General features: G+C 56.7%; 1 protein-coding gene across 1 annotated transcript in view; it reads left to right on the plus strand.

The window, feature by feature from the left end:
* The window catches only part of WDR1 (WD repeat domain 1), a 50,666-nt gene that overhangs the window by 8,724 nt on the left and 24,672 nt on the right, over positions 1 to 17,270 (plus strand). Inside the window, exons 2-5 of the mRNA XM_019661145.1 lie at positions 11,707 to 11,828; positions 14,691 to 14,768; positions 15,143 to 15,312; positions 15,549 to 15,702. Coding sequence (XP_019516690.1) covers positions 11,707 to 11,828; positions 14,691 to 14,768; positions 15,143 to 15,312; positions 15,549 to 15,702 — 524 coding nt within the window. The remainder of the gene's footprint in view (positions 1 to 11,706; positions 11,829 to 14,690; positions 14,769 to 15,142; positions 15,313 to 15,548; positions 15,703 to 17,270) is intronic.

Raw genomic sequence — 17,270 nt, forward strand, 5'->3', positions numbered from 1 at the left:
CCATCTGCTTCCTGTCACTTTAGGATTGCCCTTTCTAGAATTTCATACAAAAGGAGTCGTGCGTTGTGTTGGCTTTTTCACTTGGCCTAGTGCTTTTGGGGGTCGCTGCTGTTGTGGGAGTGAGGCGCGGGCCTCTTCATTGCCGACTCGGATCCTGCTGGATGGACGGTTTTCCATCTCCAGTCGGGACGCCTGGGTGGTTTCCAGTTGGGGCTGTCACTGATACAGCATCTCTGACCTTGCACGTGACTTTCTGTGGGCTTGTGCATTTACTTCTTTTGGGTAGATACCTAGAAGTTCAATTGCGGGGTTTTTGTGTGGCCTGTTTAACTAGAGGTAACCAGCCTGACTGTCTTCTGCCTGCTTTGGTTTCCACCAGCAATACCTGAACGTTTCAGAGAGAGAGAGAGAGAGAGAGTCATCTTTGTCAACATTTGGTGGCATCCCTGTTTTAATTTTACTTGTTCTAGTGGGTATGAAGTGGTATCTTGTAGTTTTAATTTGCATTTCCCAAAGAATAATGATATTGAGCGCCTTTTCATTTGCTTAATTGCCACTTAGTATCTTGTCTCTTTTTTGAATACCTGATATCTTTCTGATTTCGTTAGCAAATGTTCATTCCGACAGGGATTAATTTCTGAACCACATATAGTAAGTGTCTACTACGTCACATAATAATAAATGCCAAGTCTTAGGGGTGAAAGAGAAGGACTATGAAACCTTTTTCCCCCAAATAATTATTTATTGAGCACCTGTTATTTGCTAACTGCTGAAGAGATAAATGCACACGAAACAGGTCACAGAAGAGTTGGACAAGGGGTAGGAGGTGCGGGGCCGCACAGTGGGGTGTCAGCGCCGCACAGTGGGGCGTCAGTGCCTCCGGGCGCATTCGTGATGCTTGGAAAGCAAAGAAGCGAGGAGGCGGCCACGGAGCCGGCTCTTCAGCTAGGCCTGATGCCTAAGTGGGTGTTAGCAGGCAGGGAGAGGTGTTGCTGGCCGAGGGAACAGCACTGACAGACTCAGGACTAACGGGATTGGCAGAAGGTGGCTGGAATTTAGGGTGTGCTTTGTGGTGTCAGTCTGGTGGGGGGCGGGGGTGGGTCCTGTGCCTGGAGCCTGAGAAGCGCACAGGACATGAGGGAGAGGACAATATCAGGCGGCCAGAACAGGCAGGGGTGCCGTTGGGGGTCAGGTTAGACACCTGCAGTGGCTGCTCCTGGAGAGCTGGGCGGCCTCGCCGGAGCCTGATCTGTGGGCAGCTGCCTCTTTCCAGACAGCACTTGGTTCATAGAACGCTGACGGCGAGTGACCGGGTCTTCACGGCCTCCTGTGAAAGCAAGCTCAGCCTGCAAACCCAGACAAATCGAGAGCATCTCAGGGTGATTTCAGGATTGCCCAGGCCTCCTGGGGAGGTGGAGGGGGCAGGTGCAGGGAGCTACTTTCAATAAATCATGTTAAATTAAGCCTTACTTCTGGGTAGTGAAGACGCTCCTAGTCTCAAACGTGGGCTTCATTCTTGCCGCAGAGTCCAGCCAACCTGGGTTGTGCTACGAAAGGGAGTGGAAATCCACGTTTCCTGAACGAAGGTTTTGAAAGGAGAGGCTCCCAGCCACGTGCCCCACTCTGCTCTGGTGCCCCAGAGCCAGGGGCTCTGTTTGGGTCATACCTCGCGTGGCAGCCTGGGGTAGAGCTGGTTCTGAGCAGGGCAGACCAACCGGCTCTGGAAGAGCTGGAAGACAGCTGACTTGAAGAATTCTACAGCTGCAGCTGGCGGGCTCCCACAAATGGGAGAAAATTAGAACCGTAGATTTTTTTTTCCTCAATGAAATGCCTATTTCATGTGTATTTCACAATGTATGGGAAAGAACATCACCTCGAATTCAATCCTCATAGATTACAGAGAAAGAGTTAAAATTAACTAGAATTCTAGCACCCAAAGATAGGCAGGCAGTAGGTATATAGGTGGCTAGGTGTACTTCCGGGATTTTCTTCGTGAAGGTTTTGAGTTAGTGTGCCGTTTGCCTCTAAATCCATGAGTTGGGAAGGCGGAAAGCAATTTGACTGCTCCTGTGTTCCTCGTGTTCACTCGGTCTCTCCCTGCAGAACCCAGCCCTCGCCGACATCTACACAGAGCACGCCCATCAGGTGGTGGTGGCCAAGTACGCGCCCAGCGGATTCTACATCGCCTCTGGAGGTATTGTGCGTGCGTGCCTCGTGGACCATGCGTGGCCGAGGGGGCCCTGGGGCTTGGGGGGATGGGGGCTGGAGGGTTTGGGGGTGGCAGGTGGATGTAGTGGGATTAGTTTAGTCGGGGCTGGCAAGGAGAGTATAAGCGCCCGGTAGCCCCATCCCGGAACTTGGTGGTTTGCAGCCTTCCGGCTGGCTCCAGCCACAGGGCAGCGGAGATGCTCTGGTGAGGCCGGCCAGAGGCCTTGTGGGTGGCTGCGTCAGGATGGATTGGAGTGGGCACCTAATGGTTTTTGTGTTTAGACCTCTGACTCCATCTGTAAAACTTGCTCTTATTTAGATCCTATGATTTATTTTAGCCCTGTGAATTTTTTTTTCCTGCCCCTCTTGCCAGCAAAATGTCTCTTCATTTTAAAGCCTCAAGATTTGGCCCTGGTGCCTTTTAAAACTCTATCTTCTCAGGAGAGAAATATGTGGTGAGGCCCCCACTGCCTGCTTGGCACAGCACCCCTGCGCTGGTGCCTGAGCCGGGAGCCCGGCTGCTGAATCACTGGCGAGCCCAGGCCTGCCCTGTCCCATGTCCCCAGGCCAGGGTGGTGAGCCAGACAGAAGTCCGTGCCTTCGGATGCTCGTGCAGAATCGGGGAGGAAAGCTGGCACAGACTGTTCCAAAGCCCAGTGCATACAAGTAAAGGATCGATTTGACATGTTCTTAGTTCGGTAGGGACACCAAGGGGGACTTGGCTGTGCGAGTCCGGGTGGTCCCAGTACAGATCATTTTATTTCCAGGGCTCTGGTCCTTTGTACGGCGAAGACCACAAAACAGTCTCTGCAGAGATGAGAGCCCGGAGCCAAACAGTGTGCTCTGGGCGGGGGCTGTGCTTTTTGCCTAGTGGGTTACCTGGTACCGGTGTACCAGGGTGGGGCCGGAGTCCCAGTACCTCGGGAAGCCTGCCACTCCCTCCAGCCTTCTGCTGGATACTTAGGTCCCTGTAAGTCTGGCTGTCCACGTCTGCTGAATGAGTGAACCTTCTAGAAGGCCTGTCATGAGGAAGCCCATGTCTGGGCCGCTGGCCGTGAGCAGGACAGCCCATCTCTGCCCTGGGGGACCCTCGGTGCCACGTGGTGGTTCTCAGTGTGGAGCCCAATTCCCTTCCTCTGGTAGCAGCTTCCTCGGGTAACTGTGATGCTGGTGGCCTGTGCCCCGCGCTCAGTCCCTGGGGCGCCTGAGCAGGGTGGCCTCGGGGAGCAGCACACCCAGGCTGTGCAGGGGCAAGCTTTCTAGAGTTGGGGCCCCGCGCCCAGAGAAGGATGTGTGGGTTGCTCAGGTGAGGAACGTGGGAGGGGAGACCAGGCCATGCTGCCGGTGTGAGCAGAGGCCTCTCGAATCACTCTGTCTGTCCCCTTGTACTGGGGTGTTTTTTTCTTCCTGGTCCTGTGTCAACTGACGGATGAGTGGATGTGTGTCCCCTTCGAGACCTCAGGCAGGTGCTGTGTCCCCAGCACTTGGCACGGGGCTTGGTGCCTGTGGCGCTCAGTCGCTATCAGGTGACTGCATCAGCCTGCCCTCATCAGGAGGGGCCTGGGCGCCTGGCTTCCAGCCCGTTGTTTTTCTGGCCCCAGTTGCTTCTGAAAAGAACTTAGTGAGCAAAGCAGGGCGCGGTGGAGGCGGCAGTGGGAAACTGCCATGATGCCTGGCCTGGAATGGCGCCTGAGCTGACAGAGCGACAGGCGGGCCGCTTGCTGAGCCCAGGGCGGTGGGAAAGCTGGGTTCATCCTGCGAGAGGGTGGGGCGCCCTCAGTCTTGTGCTGCAGTTGTGTCTCCCGTGACTCGGTGCAGCCCCCTGGACTGGCCTGAGCACAGAGGACACCGGCCTGGTGCTGGCTGGGTGTGCGCGTGCATGCCCTGCCCCACACGCTGCTCCTTTTTTACACGGCCGGCATCTGACACTTCTCTTCCTTTCCCGCCCGAAGGGACTTAAAGAGGTCCACGTCGTCTTTGGAACTCCCCTCGGGTACGTGCTAGGCAGTTTTCCTGGACCTCGCCCAGAGCGGCCCAGGGGCCCCTAGGAGCCCCCGTGCTGCTCACATGGAAGTTAGCATCTCTTCTTGTCTGTCCCACAGCTGGGCTGTGGGTGCCAGGTGTCTGCTCACCGGTGAGGGTTCTCCTGCAGAGCTTTAGTTAGCTCACTGACGAGTTAGGACCAACTCATAAGGAGTGCCTCCGGCGTACTAAGGGCTGGGCTAAGAGGTGACACCTGTTAACTCATGGCTGCGTGACAGCGAGGTGACAGCATTATTCCCCCTCTGGTGGTATGGCTGTAGGTGTTGTTTGAGACCCCAGAGTTCCTGGGCAGGGCATTCCTGGAGCCGGCGCTGCCCTTGTAGCTCCATCTCTCCCCTCATTCAGCTCCACCTGAACAGGATGAGCTGTTCTGGGGCACCGCTGCAGTTTGTGTTAAGTGCTAAAGTGGGCNCAGTGGCCCGGGGGTCCTGAGTTAGGGCTCCGTTCCTCTGGGTGAGGAGGAGCCGGGAAGGTTGAGTGGGGGTGGGGGTGGGGGGTTGGAGCTCAACGGGTTTCTACTTGGAGGCTGGGCGCCATTTATATGCAGTCATTCGTTTACTGCTGGATCCCAGGGCCCGCCCAGAGTAGATGCTGGGAGGTCTTTGAAGGAATGAAGGGGCCATAGTGGGTGCAGCCTTGCCGTCCTTGGAGGCAGTGGGGTGGGGCTCAGCCCTGGGTTCAGATCCACCGGTTTGTGTAGCTGCTTCGGAGCTGGGTACTTGGCCTTAGTCACCAGTGGACAGAGGGCCCTGCAAATTACAAATTGTTAATACACAGGCCCAGCTACCAGGCACTGCTTGCAGGAGCTGGGAGTATTGAGAAAGACAGGAAGCACAGTCCTGGAAGATCAGGCTCGTTCTCCTTGGTCAGAGTGTGGGGGGCGCCCCAGGCTGTGTGGAGGCTCCAGGGGACCCTCGGCAGCTACAGGAGCGCGGAGGTCCGCGATGCTCAGGCAGCTTCAACACTGGTCAGTTCCGGAGGCCTCCCGCCCGCCTGACACACCTGTTGGGCTCGCGGTGGGCTAGGAGCTGAGGCGAAAGACCGCCCTGCCCTTTGATCCGGGCCATGATCTAACCTTACCTGTAGCATGGTGTGGTGACCTCTGACCCCTCAGCAAGGAGACTGAGGACACAAAGAGTGGAAGAGCCTCGGGGAGCGCAGGGGTGGCTGTTAGACACTGCCAGGGGCTCATTTCTCCTGTGCTGCAGCCAGGCTCAGGCTGGCCAGGTGTCCGAAAGGTGGTGGGGAGTGTGAGGTGTGCTGGTCCTGGGGAGGGGCCTCTGCACACAGGTGGAGGCAGGGCTGGCCTCCTGGTTGGGCCCAGGCTCCTGCACTGCTGGACCTTGAACCAGCCCCCACAGTGAGGCCAGAGCCGGGGCAGGTCTTTCCTGTCGGGTGTGAGACTCCCCGGCCTCAGAGCCCTGAGCCCTGCCCTCCCTCAGCTAAGTTGCCGAGTGCCCCCTGCCAGGCCCTGTGCTGGGCCCTGAGCTCAGCAGGGGACACCTCGTGGGAAGTGGTATGGGGGGCAGGTCCTGTTCTGACTCTGAGGTGGGGTCTGGGAAGAGTGGAGGCGGAGGGGTCAGGCCCTACAGCTCCTGGGGGAAGGATTTCAAGGAGGGGGTGAGGTGATCAGAGTTGGGACCTAGAGACTGGCGGGTTGATGGAAGGTCGAGAGCAATTCAGAGGATATCATCATGGCCCCAGGAGGCATAGGAAGAGCTGGGTGGAATCTGGCCGTGGTGGAAAGAGGAGGTGGGTTTGGAAGCTGTCGGGAAGACAGGGCAGGGCTGGGGCAGCGGGCAAGGCAACCGGAGGCCTTGGTGGGCTCGTCAGCCTCTGCCCACGTCCGCTTGGTGCCCACAGGGCCTCAAGCCCCAGGGCTCCTCTTGCCTGTGGTCTCTAGTCCTCTGCACGAGCTAGTGTCTCCAGCAGCAGCACAGGAAGGAAGTCCCAGAAGGGGCTCCCCAGCCTCCGCACCCCTTGGGTGGATGACTGAGCCCTGCTGTGAAGGTCTCCCAGGGCCCGAGGGAGGGACGCTCTGCCACAGCGTGCTCCTTGGTGCTCCCAGAACTGACTTCCTTCCCTCCCTGACTCACCTCCCCTGGGTCAGGGCCCTTCCCCAAATCCCGCTTCCCATCCCTGAGACAGCAGGAGAGGGCGGAGGAGTGAGCATCGGGGCCGGTCCCGGTGCCAGCCGGGCCAGGCTGATGTGGAACGTGCCTGCCCTGTGGACGGGGAGGTGTGTCCTCTGCCTCCAGCAGCAGGCGTCCCTGCGTGCTCAGCAGTGGGGAGGGGTGGCCGCTGACTCCGAGGCACCAGTGTTCAGCCTGGAGACCTGGCCCCCTGGTCCAGCTGTGTTTGGAAGACAGTTTAGAGTGATGCCTCATCCAGCCCAGTTTTCTGGTGCGGAGCCTGCCAGGGACAACCTTGGGAGTGTCACATGCCCTGCCCTTGCAGGTGCCCTGCCCGTCTAGGGGAAGGAATTGTTAGGGCAGAATTCCCTCCCAGGGCCATTGCCTACTGGTCTTCCACCCCTCCCCCAGGGCACCCATGGAGCCCACCCATTTAAAGGCAGGGCAGGGTGGGGAGTGCCAGCGTGGGTGGGTAATTGCTCTCTGGATGGCTTTCTCATCTGTAAGTGGGCTTAACGGGGCCCGCTGTGTGGGGGGTAAGAAAGACCCCTGGGTCAGCCTAGAAACGGACACCTGAACAAGGCCCTTGGTGGTGGTGGCCTGTGCACAGCCCGCTCTAGCCAGCTGCTTTGTGAGGGGACTTGTCAGGGTTGCAACGTGAGACTGCAGGGCTAAGTTGGGCAGGAGCGGATTGGACTAGGCAGACATTTAATGGATACCAGGCATCTCCGTTTTACTGAGATGGAATTAAGATGTAAGAAAATCACTTCGTTTTAAGTATATACAACCTCGACAAATATATGTATAGCTCTGTAACCACCACCATAGTCATCATATAGAACATTCCAGTCATTCCACCAAGTCCCCTGGCCCTGCCTCTTGCAATCAGTTGGCCCCCTCCACCCCCGGCCCCTAGTAATGATCCATCTGCTTCCTGTCACTTTAGGATTGCCCTTTCTAGAATTTCATACAAAAGGAGTCGTGCGTTGTGTTGGCTTTTTCACTTGGCCTAGTGCTTTTGGGGGTCGCTGCTGTTGTGGGAGTGAGGCGCGGGCCTCTTCATTGCCGACTCGGATCCTGCTGGATGGACGGTTTTCCATCTCCAGTCGGGACACCTGGGTGGTTTCCAGTTGGGGCTGTCACTGATACAGCATCTCTGACCTTGCACGTGACTTTCTGTGGGCTTGTGCATTTACTTCTTTTGGGTAGATACCTAGAAGTTCAATTGCGGGGTTTTTGTGTGGCCTGTTTAACTAGAGGTAACCAGCCTGACTGTCTTCTGCCTGCTTTGGTTTCCACCAGCAATACCTGAACGTTTCAGAGAGAGAGAGAGAGAGAGAGTCATCTTTGTCAACATTTGGTGGCATCCCTGTTTTAATTTTACTTGTTCTAGTGGGTATGAAGTGGTATCTTGTAGTTTTAATTTGCATTTCCCAAAGAATAATGATATTGAGCGCCTTTTCATTTGCTTAATTGCCACTTAGTATCTTGTCTCTTTTTTGAATACCTGATATCTTTCTGATTTCGTTAGCAAATGTTCATTCCGACAGGGATTAATTTCTGAACCACATATAGTAAGTGTCTACTACGTCACATAATAATAAATGCCAAGTCTTAGGGGTGAAAGAGAAGGACTATGAAACCTTTTTCCCCCAAATAATTATTTATTGAGCACCTGTTATTTGCTAACTGCTGAAGAGATAAATGCACACGAAACAGGTCACAGAAGAGTTGGACAAGGGGTAGGAGGTGCGGGGCCGCACAGTGGGGTGTCAGCGCCGCACAGTGGGGCGTCAGTGCCTCCGGGCGCATTCGTGATGCTTGGAAAGCAAAGAAGCGAGGAGGCGGCCACGGAGCCGGCTCTTCAGCTAGGCCTGATGCCTAAGTGGGTGTTAGCAGGCAGGGAGAGGTGTTGCTGGCCGAGGGAACAGCACTGACAGACTCAGGACTAACGGGATTGGCAGAAGGTGGCTGGAATTTAGGGTGTGCTTTGTGGTGTCAGTCTGGTGGGGGGCNGTTCTGGTGTAAATTGGGCTCTGAACCCTTGTTTGATTGGTGGGCCGTTGGTGCCCCAGTAAAGGTGGTAGGATTTTATAGCAGTAAAACAGAGCGCTCCAGTGAAACACAAGAATCCTCAACATCCAGGGGCTAGGAAGGAAGACGGTGGGTTAGAGTACAGGCCCAGGGGGAGAGAAGCGACAGGAAAGGGAGGTGGGGACCCGACCGTGGAATGTCCAACACATGTCTGACCAGCATCTCATACTTAACGTGCCCAGTCCGCATTTGGGCTCCGCACGTGCCCTTCCCCAAGAACAGCAACACAGTGTCTCCAGCTGTTCAGGCCCCAGACCCTGGACTTGACTCCCCTCTTCTCTTCTGTGTCATATTTAATACTTTACAGAATCCTATTGTCTCTGCAGTCAAAGTAACTTGAGAATCTGACCAGTTTTCACTACTTCTCTGCTTGCACGCTCATCCAAGCTACCATCCTGGATTGCAGAAACAAACAGCCCAGACTGGTCTCCCTGCTTGCACCCTGGCTCCTCCAGCCTGTTCTCAGCACCACGCTGGACTGGTTATGTTAAAACAGGAGACCAGCTGCTCCTTTGCTGTCCCTTCCTGTGGCTGACAGGGCCTTGCCATCTGGCCTCACACCTCACACTCAGCTCCAGGCATGTCCTCACGGTGCTTGCAGTCTAGCAGGGAAAACCAACTCTCAGGAACTCGAGTCAGGACTGGCACTGAGAGGAAGCAGAGGTGCCGTGGGCTCTCACCACGGGAGGCCCTGCATGCCTGCGGGCTCAGGGAAGAGCCCTGGAGGGTCATGGGTGCCAGTCAGGTGAAGTGTGGGTGGTGAGAGGGTTCCGCGGAGTTTCAGGGCCTGGAGAGATGGTCAGAGCTGGAGCGCTGGGTGTGTGTGTGGGGGGGGGGGTGGCAGGCAGCACGGGTGTGCAGGGCTTGGGTGGTAGTTGGTCAGGCAGCCCTACTACAGAGCCCAGCCCTGGTCCAGGGAGCACCAGCACCATTAAAAGGTTAGGCAGCCAGTGATAGGATCAAATCTGTGGTAGACTATTCTGTATCTTAGATTTGAGGCAGGGTGACCAATTCGGAAGCCACTCAAGGATCAGCATGTCACTCAGCAAGTGCTCGTCGGCAGGCACAGTCAGTCCTGGCATCTGGATATTTCCCACACACATTCAGCCCCGTCTTGCTGAGCTCTGCCCATAGCCACAGTGCCCAAGGTTGAAATCCGTGGTTCTCAGGGACAGGCACTTTTGCCCCCACCCCCCTGAGGCATATTTGGCAGTGTCTGAGGACATTTTTGTGCTGCTATCTAGTGTGATGTTGCCAAACATTCTACAATGCACAGGACTGTCCTACAGCAGTAATCCAGCCCAAAACATCAGTAGCGCTTGAACCCTGATACATAATATTCTAATGGAGTTGAGTAGAAGAGTGTCCTGACTGATTGGGAAGCAAGAGGGAAGAACCATCTCCGCCACAGGGTAGCAGGGCGGGTTTCCGGAGATAGGGCACATTTGAGTTGGGTTTCGGAGGATGAGTAAGAGTTCCCCAGGAAGAGGATGGAGACAGGCTGCAGAGGTGGGGAGAATTAGAGATGTGCGTTGAGGGTGGAAGAAGTTTGACTTGTGTCCTGTCAGCGCCATTATGGACTCCTACAGGGTGCTTTTGGTACATTTCATACCTTGTTGATGGAGAGAGAGCAAAGCCTATGAGGTAAAAAAATGTTGCAGCCTCATGCTTGAGGCCAGCAGAGAGATGGTCATGTTTCTGGTTGATTCGTGGAAGCTGGAATGGTTGAAGATGCTCACGGAGATCCCCACCCAGTCCTGACCCTTGGAATGTGGGCTCCCCCAACCCCCCAGGACCTTATTACAGATGACTTGTAGGCCCTGGAGTGGAAAGGACCTCGTTACTTCTGCAGCCTCCGTGGTGGAGTCTCCCCACTTTGTGGTGATGTGCCCTTTAGAAAGACCTGGACCCTGAGCTTTGGTCAGCTGGCTTGTAGCTTCTACCCACAGGCCTTCCCTCTGCTTTCTGAGCCGTTAGCCAGAAAAGGGCAGTTCCCCTACCGTAGACTCGAGCTGAACCCCCATCATACGCACCCCAGGTCTGCCCTGTTCTCTGGGAGCGCTGGCTGCTTCCAGCCCTGCACATGACCACGAGCTTCTCTGGCATCCCAGCCAGTCTTTGACGGGCATATTTTGGGCCACAGTGGCTGTGCACTTGTCTCATTCAGTTCAGTTCCCACATCTGTAAGAATAATGTTATTATAGGGTCAGTGTGAGACTTAATTCACAGGTGTCCCTATAGGGTTGCCTGGGCTGTGACAGGTACGTGATCTGCCTTTGTCTTCACACCCTCCCTGTTGGGTGAGACTAGACTGTCTTTAGAGACGTGAACACTGAAGTCCCAGGAGGTTCTGGGAAGTGAAATGGAGCAGCCCCCCAAAGTCTTCCCTTGTGACTCCTCAGAAGGCCCTGGGCAGGCAGAGGGAAAGTGAGGGGACAGTAAGGGCGGTGGCAGTGTCTAGTGGGCTGCTAATGTGCCCAGGGTCACACGGGGAGCCCTCAGGGTGCCTGTTGTAAGGCTTGCTTTGCTTTATTGGGAAGGGGCTGAGCTGAGAGGCAGGAAGGAGAAGGCTTTCAGGGCTGGGAGAGATTATTTCCTGCTTGGAGCATCAGGGAACAGGCTTGTTGAAGGAGGCGGCCTTTGCCTGGGTGTTAAAAGATAAGTCGATGCCATTGGGGATTGGGTAGGAGGGAAGACATTCCAGACCAAGGCAGATAAAGGGATTTGACGGAGGACCGATGAGGGCATAGTGGGCAGTGGCCCGGGGGTCCTGAGTTAGGGCTCCGTTCCTCTGGGTGAGGAGGAGCCGGGAAGGTTGAGTGGGGGTGGGGGTGGGGGGTTGGAGCTCACGGGTTTCTACTTCGGAGGCTGGGCGCCATTTATATGCAGTCATTCGTTTACTGCTGGATCCCAGGGCCCGCCCAGAGTAGATGCTGGGAGGTCTTTGAAGGAATGAAGNGGGGTGGGCAAAGTTGGCGTTTCTGGCCCGGCCCGGTGCAGCCCCTGCGTCCCCAAAGGGCCCGGCCGGGATCGTGGACCAGGAAGTCGCGCGGTCCCCTGCGCTCCTTCAGAGTGGCGGCCACCCCTCCGGGTGGAGGCAACAGGTGACCGGCGGAGACCGGCCCTGGGCCTCTGCTGTCCTCCCTCCGCTCCTTTCTCAGCCCAGCCCAGCCGGGGACCGGGGCGGGGGCCACCCCTAACGCGCCCCGCCGCGTTTGTGTCTCCGCAGAGAAGGTGTTCGCCAGCCTCCCTCAGGTGGAGAGGGGCGTCTCCAAAATCATCGGCGGCGACCCCAAGGGCAACAATTTCCTTTACACCAATGGAAAGTGCGTCATCCTAAGGAACATCGACGTGAGTGTCCCCTTCCCGCCACCGGGCGCCGGTCGGCCCCTGCGCATCCCCTAGGTTAAGTCTCCTTCCCCTTCCACCCGCTCGTTGCTGGCCCCGCGGCTTGGGACGGGAGGACGCCACGCCCCCTCAGCCTGGGGCGCGCACCTCAGCAGCCCGGAAAGACTGGACGAAGTTGATCGAAGCCCGATTCTTTTTCTTCATGGGGAAACTGAGTCTCAGATTGGTTCAGGCCGTAACCACAAGGGCTCTGGAGTTGAGCGAAAAAACGGGCTTCACCTTGGGGTGGGTGGTGACTTGGGCCTCTCTGAACCCCAGTTTCCTCATCTCTAAAATGGAGGTGATGAGATGAGGCTCCCTCCCCCACCACACTTCCCCTGGCTGCCCTGCCCACTGAATGAGATGATGCGTGCCTGCCTCCAGCCTAGCATGCCTGGCACACACCCAGCACTCGGTAAAAAGCGTTTACGTTTAATCATTAGCCCTGGGTCTCCCGGTGTGGCAGAGCCCAGGCTCAGACCCAGACCTCTGCACGCCAGACTCATTTCCTGCTACGGATCTGAGCCCCAGTGCAAAATCAGGAACCGGTTAATTCCCATGAATCATTGGCACAGGCTCCTCCACCCAGGCTGAGAATGCTTCTAGAGCCAATTCCCTGGGAAATCCTTGCAAATTCCTGCTACTCCTCTGTGATTATTGAAATGACCCCGTCTGCTTGTCAGTCTCCCCGCTGCCAGGATTGCCTGCTGAAGTCTTTCTTTTCCCCTCTGGACCTGAGTGATGGAATGGGGAATGGAAGCTGGAGGTGCCAGCAGGACCACTGGGGTGGGGAGTCCCTCGAGCTGGGCTTGGGGTTTCGCCTTGTGCACAGTGTGTAGGTAGGCGACTTTGCTGGGCAATGCTCTTCAAGGGTGTCAACTTGAATTCACATCTGTTGTGACTACACTTGGTGGGTTAGGGTTGTCACGGATCAGACGCACTTGACCTCAGGAACCTCACAGCTTGCTGAGGGAATGAAGGGGCCCTGTGGGCCTCAGTTTCCTTGTCTGTAGAAGGAGAGGCCTCTGCAGGGTGTGAGGTGCTGCTGGCTCTGCCCCCACGTCTCTGGTGAAGCCAGCCAGTGCTGGAAGATGGAGCTCGGGCAGTTTCTGGCGGGTTGCTGGGCTACTCAGCTGAGGAGGCGGGTGGGTGGGTGTGAATGCGCTTTAAAGGTGCTAACAGCTACTCTGCCAGTCCCACGGGTTCCTAGAAAGCTGATACGTCTCACTCAAGTGGAGGAAGCACCACCAAGGACTGAGATCATAAAGATCCAGGGGTCTCCTGAGCGGGGGCCTGAAAATTTAAGAACAGTTGAGATGGCCCTAAGGAGATACTCATGTGAAGTTTGGCACATAAAAATGGACGGAGGCATCTCAGGGATGCAGACGGTGGACCACTACAGGGCAGGCGTGTGTCGTGGCCGTTTACACTTGCTTCCAGATGCCGACCTGTGAAGTACTGTGTCTGGCACCGTGAAACACGGTTCTCACTGCAGCATCTCCGGCCCCACAATGGGCCCATCCCTCTGAAGGGGCGCGAGGCTCAGCGAGGTGAAGGAAGCCAGTAACGAGCTGGTTCCAGTGGAGAAGCTGTTCGTGGCCGCCGACAAGCCCCCTCTGCGGGAGGTGTTCCCTGACTCATGAAACCCATACTGCTCGTCTTCTGAGGCCTTTATTTTTACCAGTACCCCAGGGTCTCCCATTCTCGGGGGGCGCATCTGCGTCCCCTTCCCACCTATTTGTAAGTTTCTTCAGGGCCAGGACAGCATAGGCTGCTGCTGACGTTACCCTCCCTGTTCTGGTGTAAATTGGGCTCTGNCCCGCTGCCTCCCTCCTCACGGGGCCCTCTCCCCTCTGTGCTGCTTGTTCACATCTCCCTCCTCTTACACGGTCGCCATTATTGCAGCAGGGCCCACCCTAGTCACCTCCTCTTAGCTTGATGACATCTGCAAAGACCCTATTTCCAAATAAGGTCACATTGACAGGTAGCAGGACTGCAGTCTTGTCGGGTCCCAGCTCATCCTGTAACATGAAACAGACACATGCAGACGCTTCCACACAAACACTTCCGTTTAACGTGAAGTCAGTGATCTTTCGCATGTTTAAAAATACATACAAACAACACGAAGTCAGTGCTTTCTTTGGCTGGGGGGGCAGGGTTGTGCCGAGTAACTGGTGCTCCTGAAGGTCGGGCGCCTCTGCCCTAGAGGCCTCTGACCCCCCACACCTTCGGGGGAGGGGTGTGTGGCTGGGGCGGGAGCTGGCGGCTGTGCATTTGGGGTTTCTAGAGGATCGTTCTCTGACACAAACCCATCTTGACTGAGGGAAAAGTGAGTTCATGTATTTATTCAGGTGAGGGAATCACCTTTGGAGGTCATTTCTCACCTACTCAGACTCCTCATGAAGGTCGTTTCCATTATTTGTCTTTAAAACCTCAGTGGTTTGCTCACTGAGCACCTGCTGTGTGCTGGGCCCGGGCCAGGCCTGGGAACCCTGGGAACCCGGGGAGGGGGCCGGAGGGGCCTGGCGGGCAGGAAGCCTCGGGGTTCGGGGGCCCAGCGGGAAGAGGGCAGCCTGAAGAGCTCAGGGAGCACGGCTAGCAGAGGCCGAGGGCCTTCCCCGCAGGGAGGTGGGCCTGGGCCGAGGCCGGCAGGCTGCACCAGCCCCCCCAGCTGAGTCGGGAGCTAACTGGCATTGTTGAAGCTTTGAAGACTTCCTGTGGAAGGCAGGCAGTTCACATTAGTAGCTGTTCGCGGCAGGCTCTACACCTCAGAGAACTTGCCTGAACCTCCTGTCGTCAGGTGGGTAACTGTCCTCTTTCCCACAGGACCACAGCCGCTTTGTCAACTGTGTGCGTTTCTCTCCCGATGGGAACAGATTTGCCACGGCCAGCGCTGACGGCCAGGTGAGAGCTGGGGCCGGGCTGGGGGCCCCTGCGGTGGGGGCCCCTCCAGTTGTCCTGTGTGACTGCTCAGAACAGACAGACTAGCTAAGCCAGTCTCCGTGTGCGGAACTTAGGAATCTCCCTCCTCCCCACCTCCTGGAATGAGGCTCGGTCACGGGGCTGTCACCAAAGCACAGGACACACGGTTCTCTGTCTCCTTTTAAATGGAGCTCGAAACTCAATCTATCAGCACTTTTTTAGATTAATCCCCTTTTTTGAGTCACAGCCGGGAACTCTGACAGCAGGATAGATAAGGAAGGGCTCCTTCAGCGTGCTAACTGCTAAGAGTGTTCACATGTATGCAGATAATCCCCATACACTTTTATTTCTGAAAGATATACATCTACGATGGAAAGACGGGAGAGAAAGTGTGCTCACTGGGAGGAAGCAAGGCTCACGACGGAGGCATTTATGCTGTGAGTATGGCTTTGTGTTCCGTGACTTGTCTCTGGCAGTGGTCGGGCCATATCCGCATTTGCAGTCATCCGAACAGATTTTGCAATTAGAAGCTTTTTTTNCACTGCGTAGAGCCCAGATTCCAATGACTTCAGTGTTTGTTCTTTGAACGCGCATGTGTGAAGCATGGTCGCGAGCCGGGGCTGCACTGCCGGCACCCACTCCCCTCCTTTGAGCACTGGCCACTCAGCTGCCCGTGTCCCATCAACCTGCCCAGGACTGATGTCTCTTTCCTGTGACTCCTCTCATTGGGTAAAGGTTTGGTGCCGTCTTCCTGTGGGACAGTGGCTCTTCCGTGGGCGAGATCACGGGACACAACAAAGTCATCAACAGCGTGGACATCAAGCAGAGCAGGCCATACCGGCTGGTGACGGGCAGCGACGATAACTGCGCCGCGTTCTTTGAGGGGCCACCATTCAAGTTCAAGTTTACAATTGGCGTAAGTGAACTTCTGTCAGATGGTTTGGGGGTGAACTTTGTGGTTTGCATGTGAAGCCAGTGGAGTGTGGACCTGTTAGATGTTGACGGCAGAGGTCGCGGGCACACGTCATTAATGTGCAGGCGGAAAGCAGGGCTCGCTGGGGGAGCTTCACACAGAGTGGACGAGCACCCCAGCCCCGGGGCCTCCGGGTAGGACGGCGTGGGCGGTCCCAGCGGGAGGGGCTTCCCTCGGAGCTGTGTGTGCTCCGGCATGAGGAGGGAGCATCTGCGAGCCCTGTGACGCGGCAAGCACCCTGGTTGGAAGGTGCCTTGTTAGCAGCGGGGAGCCCAGGGCTGGCGTCAGCCTGCTCTCTGGTTGTGCCACCTTGAGACCTGCTGAGCCACCAAAGTCGTGGAGGAGGTGAGCTTCCAGGGACATCCAGGTTTGTTCCCAGCGCCTTCCTGGGAGAGAGGACGGCAGGGACACGTGTGAAGTGACAGGCGATGGGAAAATTCGATGTTTCACCTGGAGATCCGTGGCCCAGGCCTGGTGGAGTGTTAAGGCTCTGGGTGTCAATGGCCCTGTGGTCTCAGTCCCAGCTCTGCACGCGCTCCTGACTGGCTGGCCCAGGGCCTGGCCCTCTCTAGGCCTCACTTTTCCATCTGCAAGATGGGTGTTGCTGGCATCAGAGCGTTTTCACCGTGAATTTGAGCTGTGCAAAGCTGCCCACAGGTCCGGGCAGCTCCATGTCCCGCCTCATGGAGGACTAGATGAGAGAATGCCCTTGAAGAGGCTCACTGGGGACTCCTGTTAACTTTGATGACAGTGCAGTAGATCACAAACAGCGGGCAGGGTGTCGCTGTCTCGTCAGGTCCCCAGAGGGCAGGTCTCGCACTGGGGGCAAAATTTTCAGACACAGACCTTCGCTCAGGTCCAGAGGGTTCTCCAAGAGTTCCCTGTTGGTAGCGAGACAGGCTTCATTTCGTCCTGGGGCCACTGAGCAGGGTCTGGCTGGTGCCCAAGTGGCATGTGCCACATGGGAGGTGCCCGCCTCCCAGCAGCCTGCAGCTCTCCAGGGCCTTGTCGGTGGCGGGAGGGAGCTTTGCTGAGCCTGTGGTTCATGGTCGGTGTATTCTGAGTGCGGACAGGGACCAAGCAATGCAGTGACTCATGCTGAGTCAGATAAGTGCACCCTGCGGGGGAGGGTGGAGGGGGAGCGGTCTCTGTAGCCGCAGGCAGCCGTCCTGGCCGTCTCAGCGGAGCCATGCCAGTTCCCCGAGCCCCCACACGTTCTGTTTGGTTCCACTGGGCTGGGGTGGGCGGGCTCCTTTCCCTTCCTGGGAGGGGTCAGTTCCTCTTTGCAGTTGTGGATAAAAGCCCGAGGAGCCAGGGTTGGAGCCGAGGCAGCTCCAGCCTGTGCCCTCACCGCCCTGCCAACCTGCTCACTCGGCTGGAATAGTCTTTCCCTCTCTGTTCTCCCTTCTAACCTGAGAACAGCCCTCACCCCAGGCAGGCCCGGCCGGGAGTGTTGGTAAAAGGTGGCCCAGCCTGCACCTGCCTCCACCGTGGGCTCACAGTTTACCTCC

This window comes from Hipposideros armiger, unplaced genomic scaffold (assembly GCF_001890085.2).
Source record: "Hipposideros armiger isolate ML-2016 unplaced genomic scaffold, ASM189008v1 scaffold_337, whole genome shotgun sequence".
In the NCBI taxonomy this organism is placed as follows: Eukaryota; Metazoa; Chordata; class Mammalia; order Chiroptera; family Hipposideridae; genus Hipposideros; species Hipposideros armiger.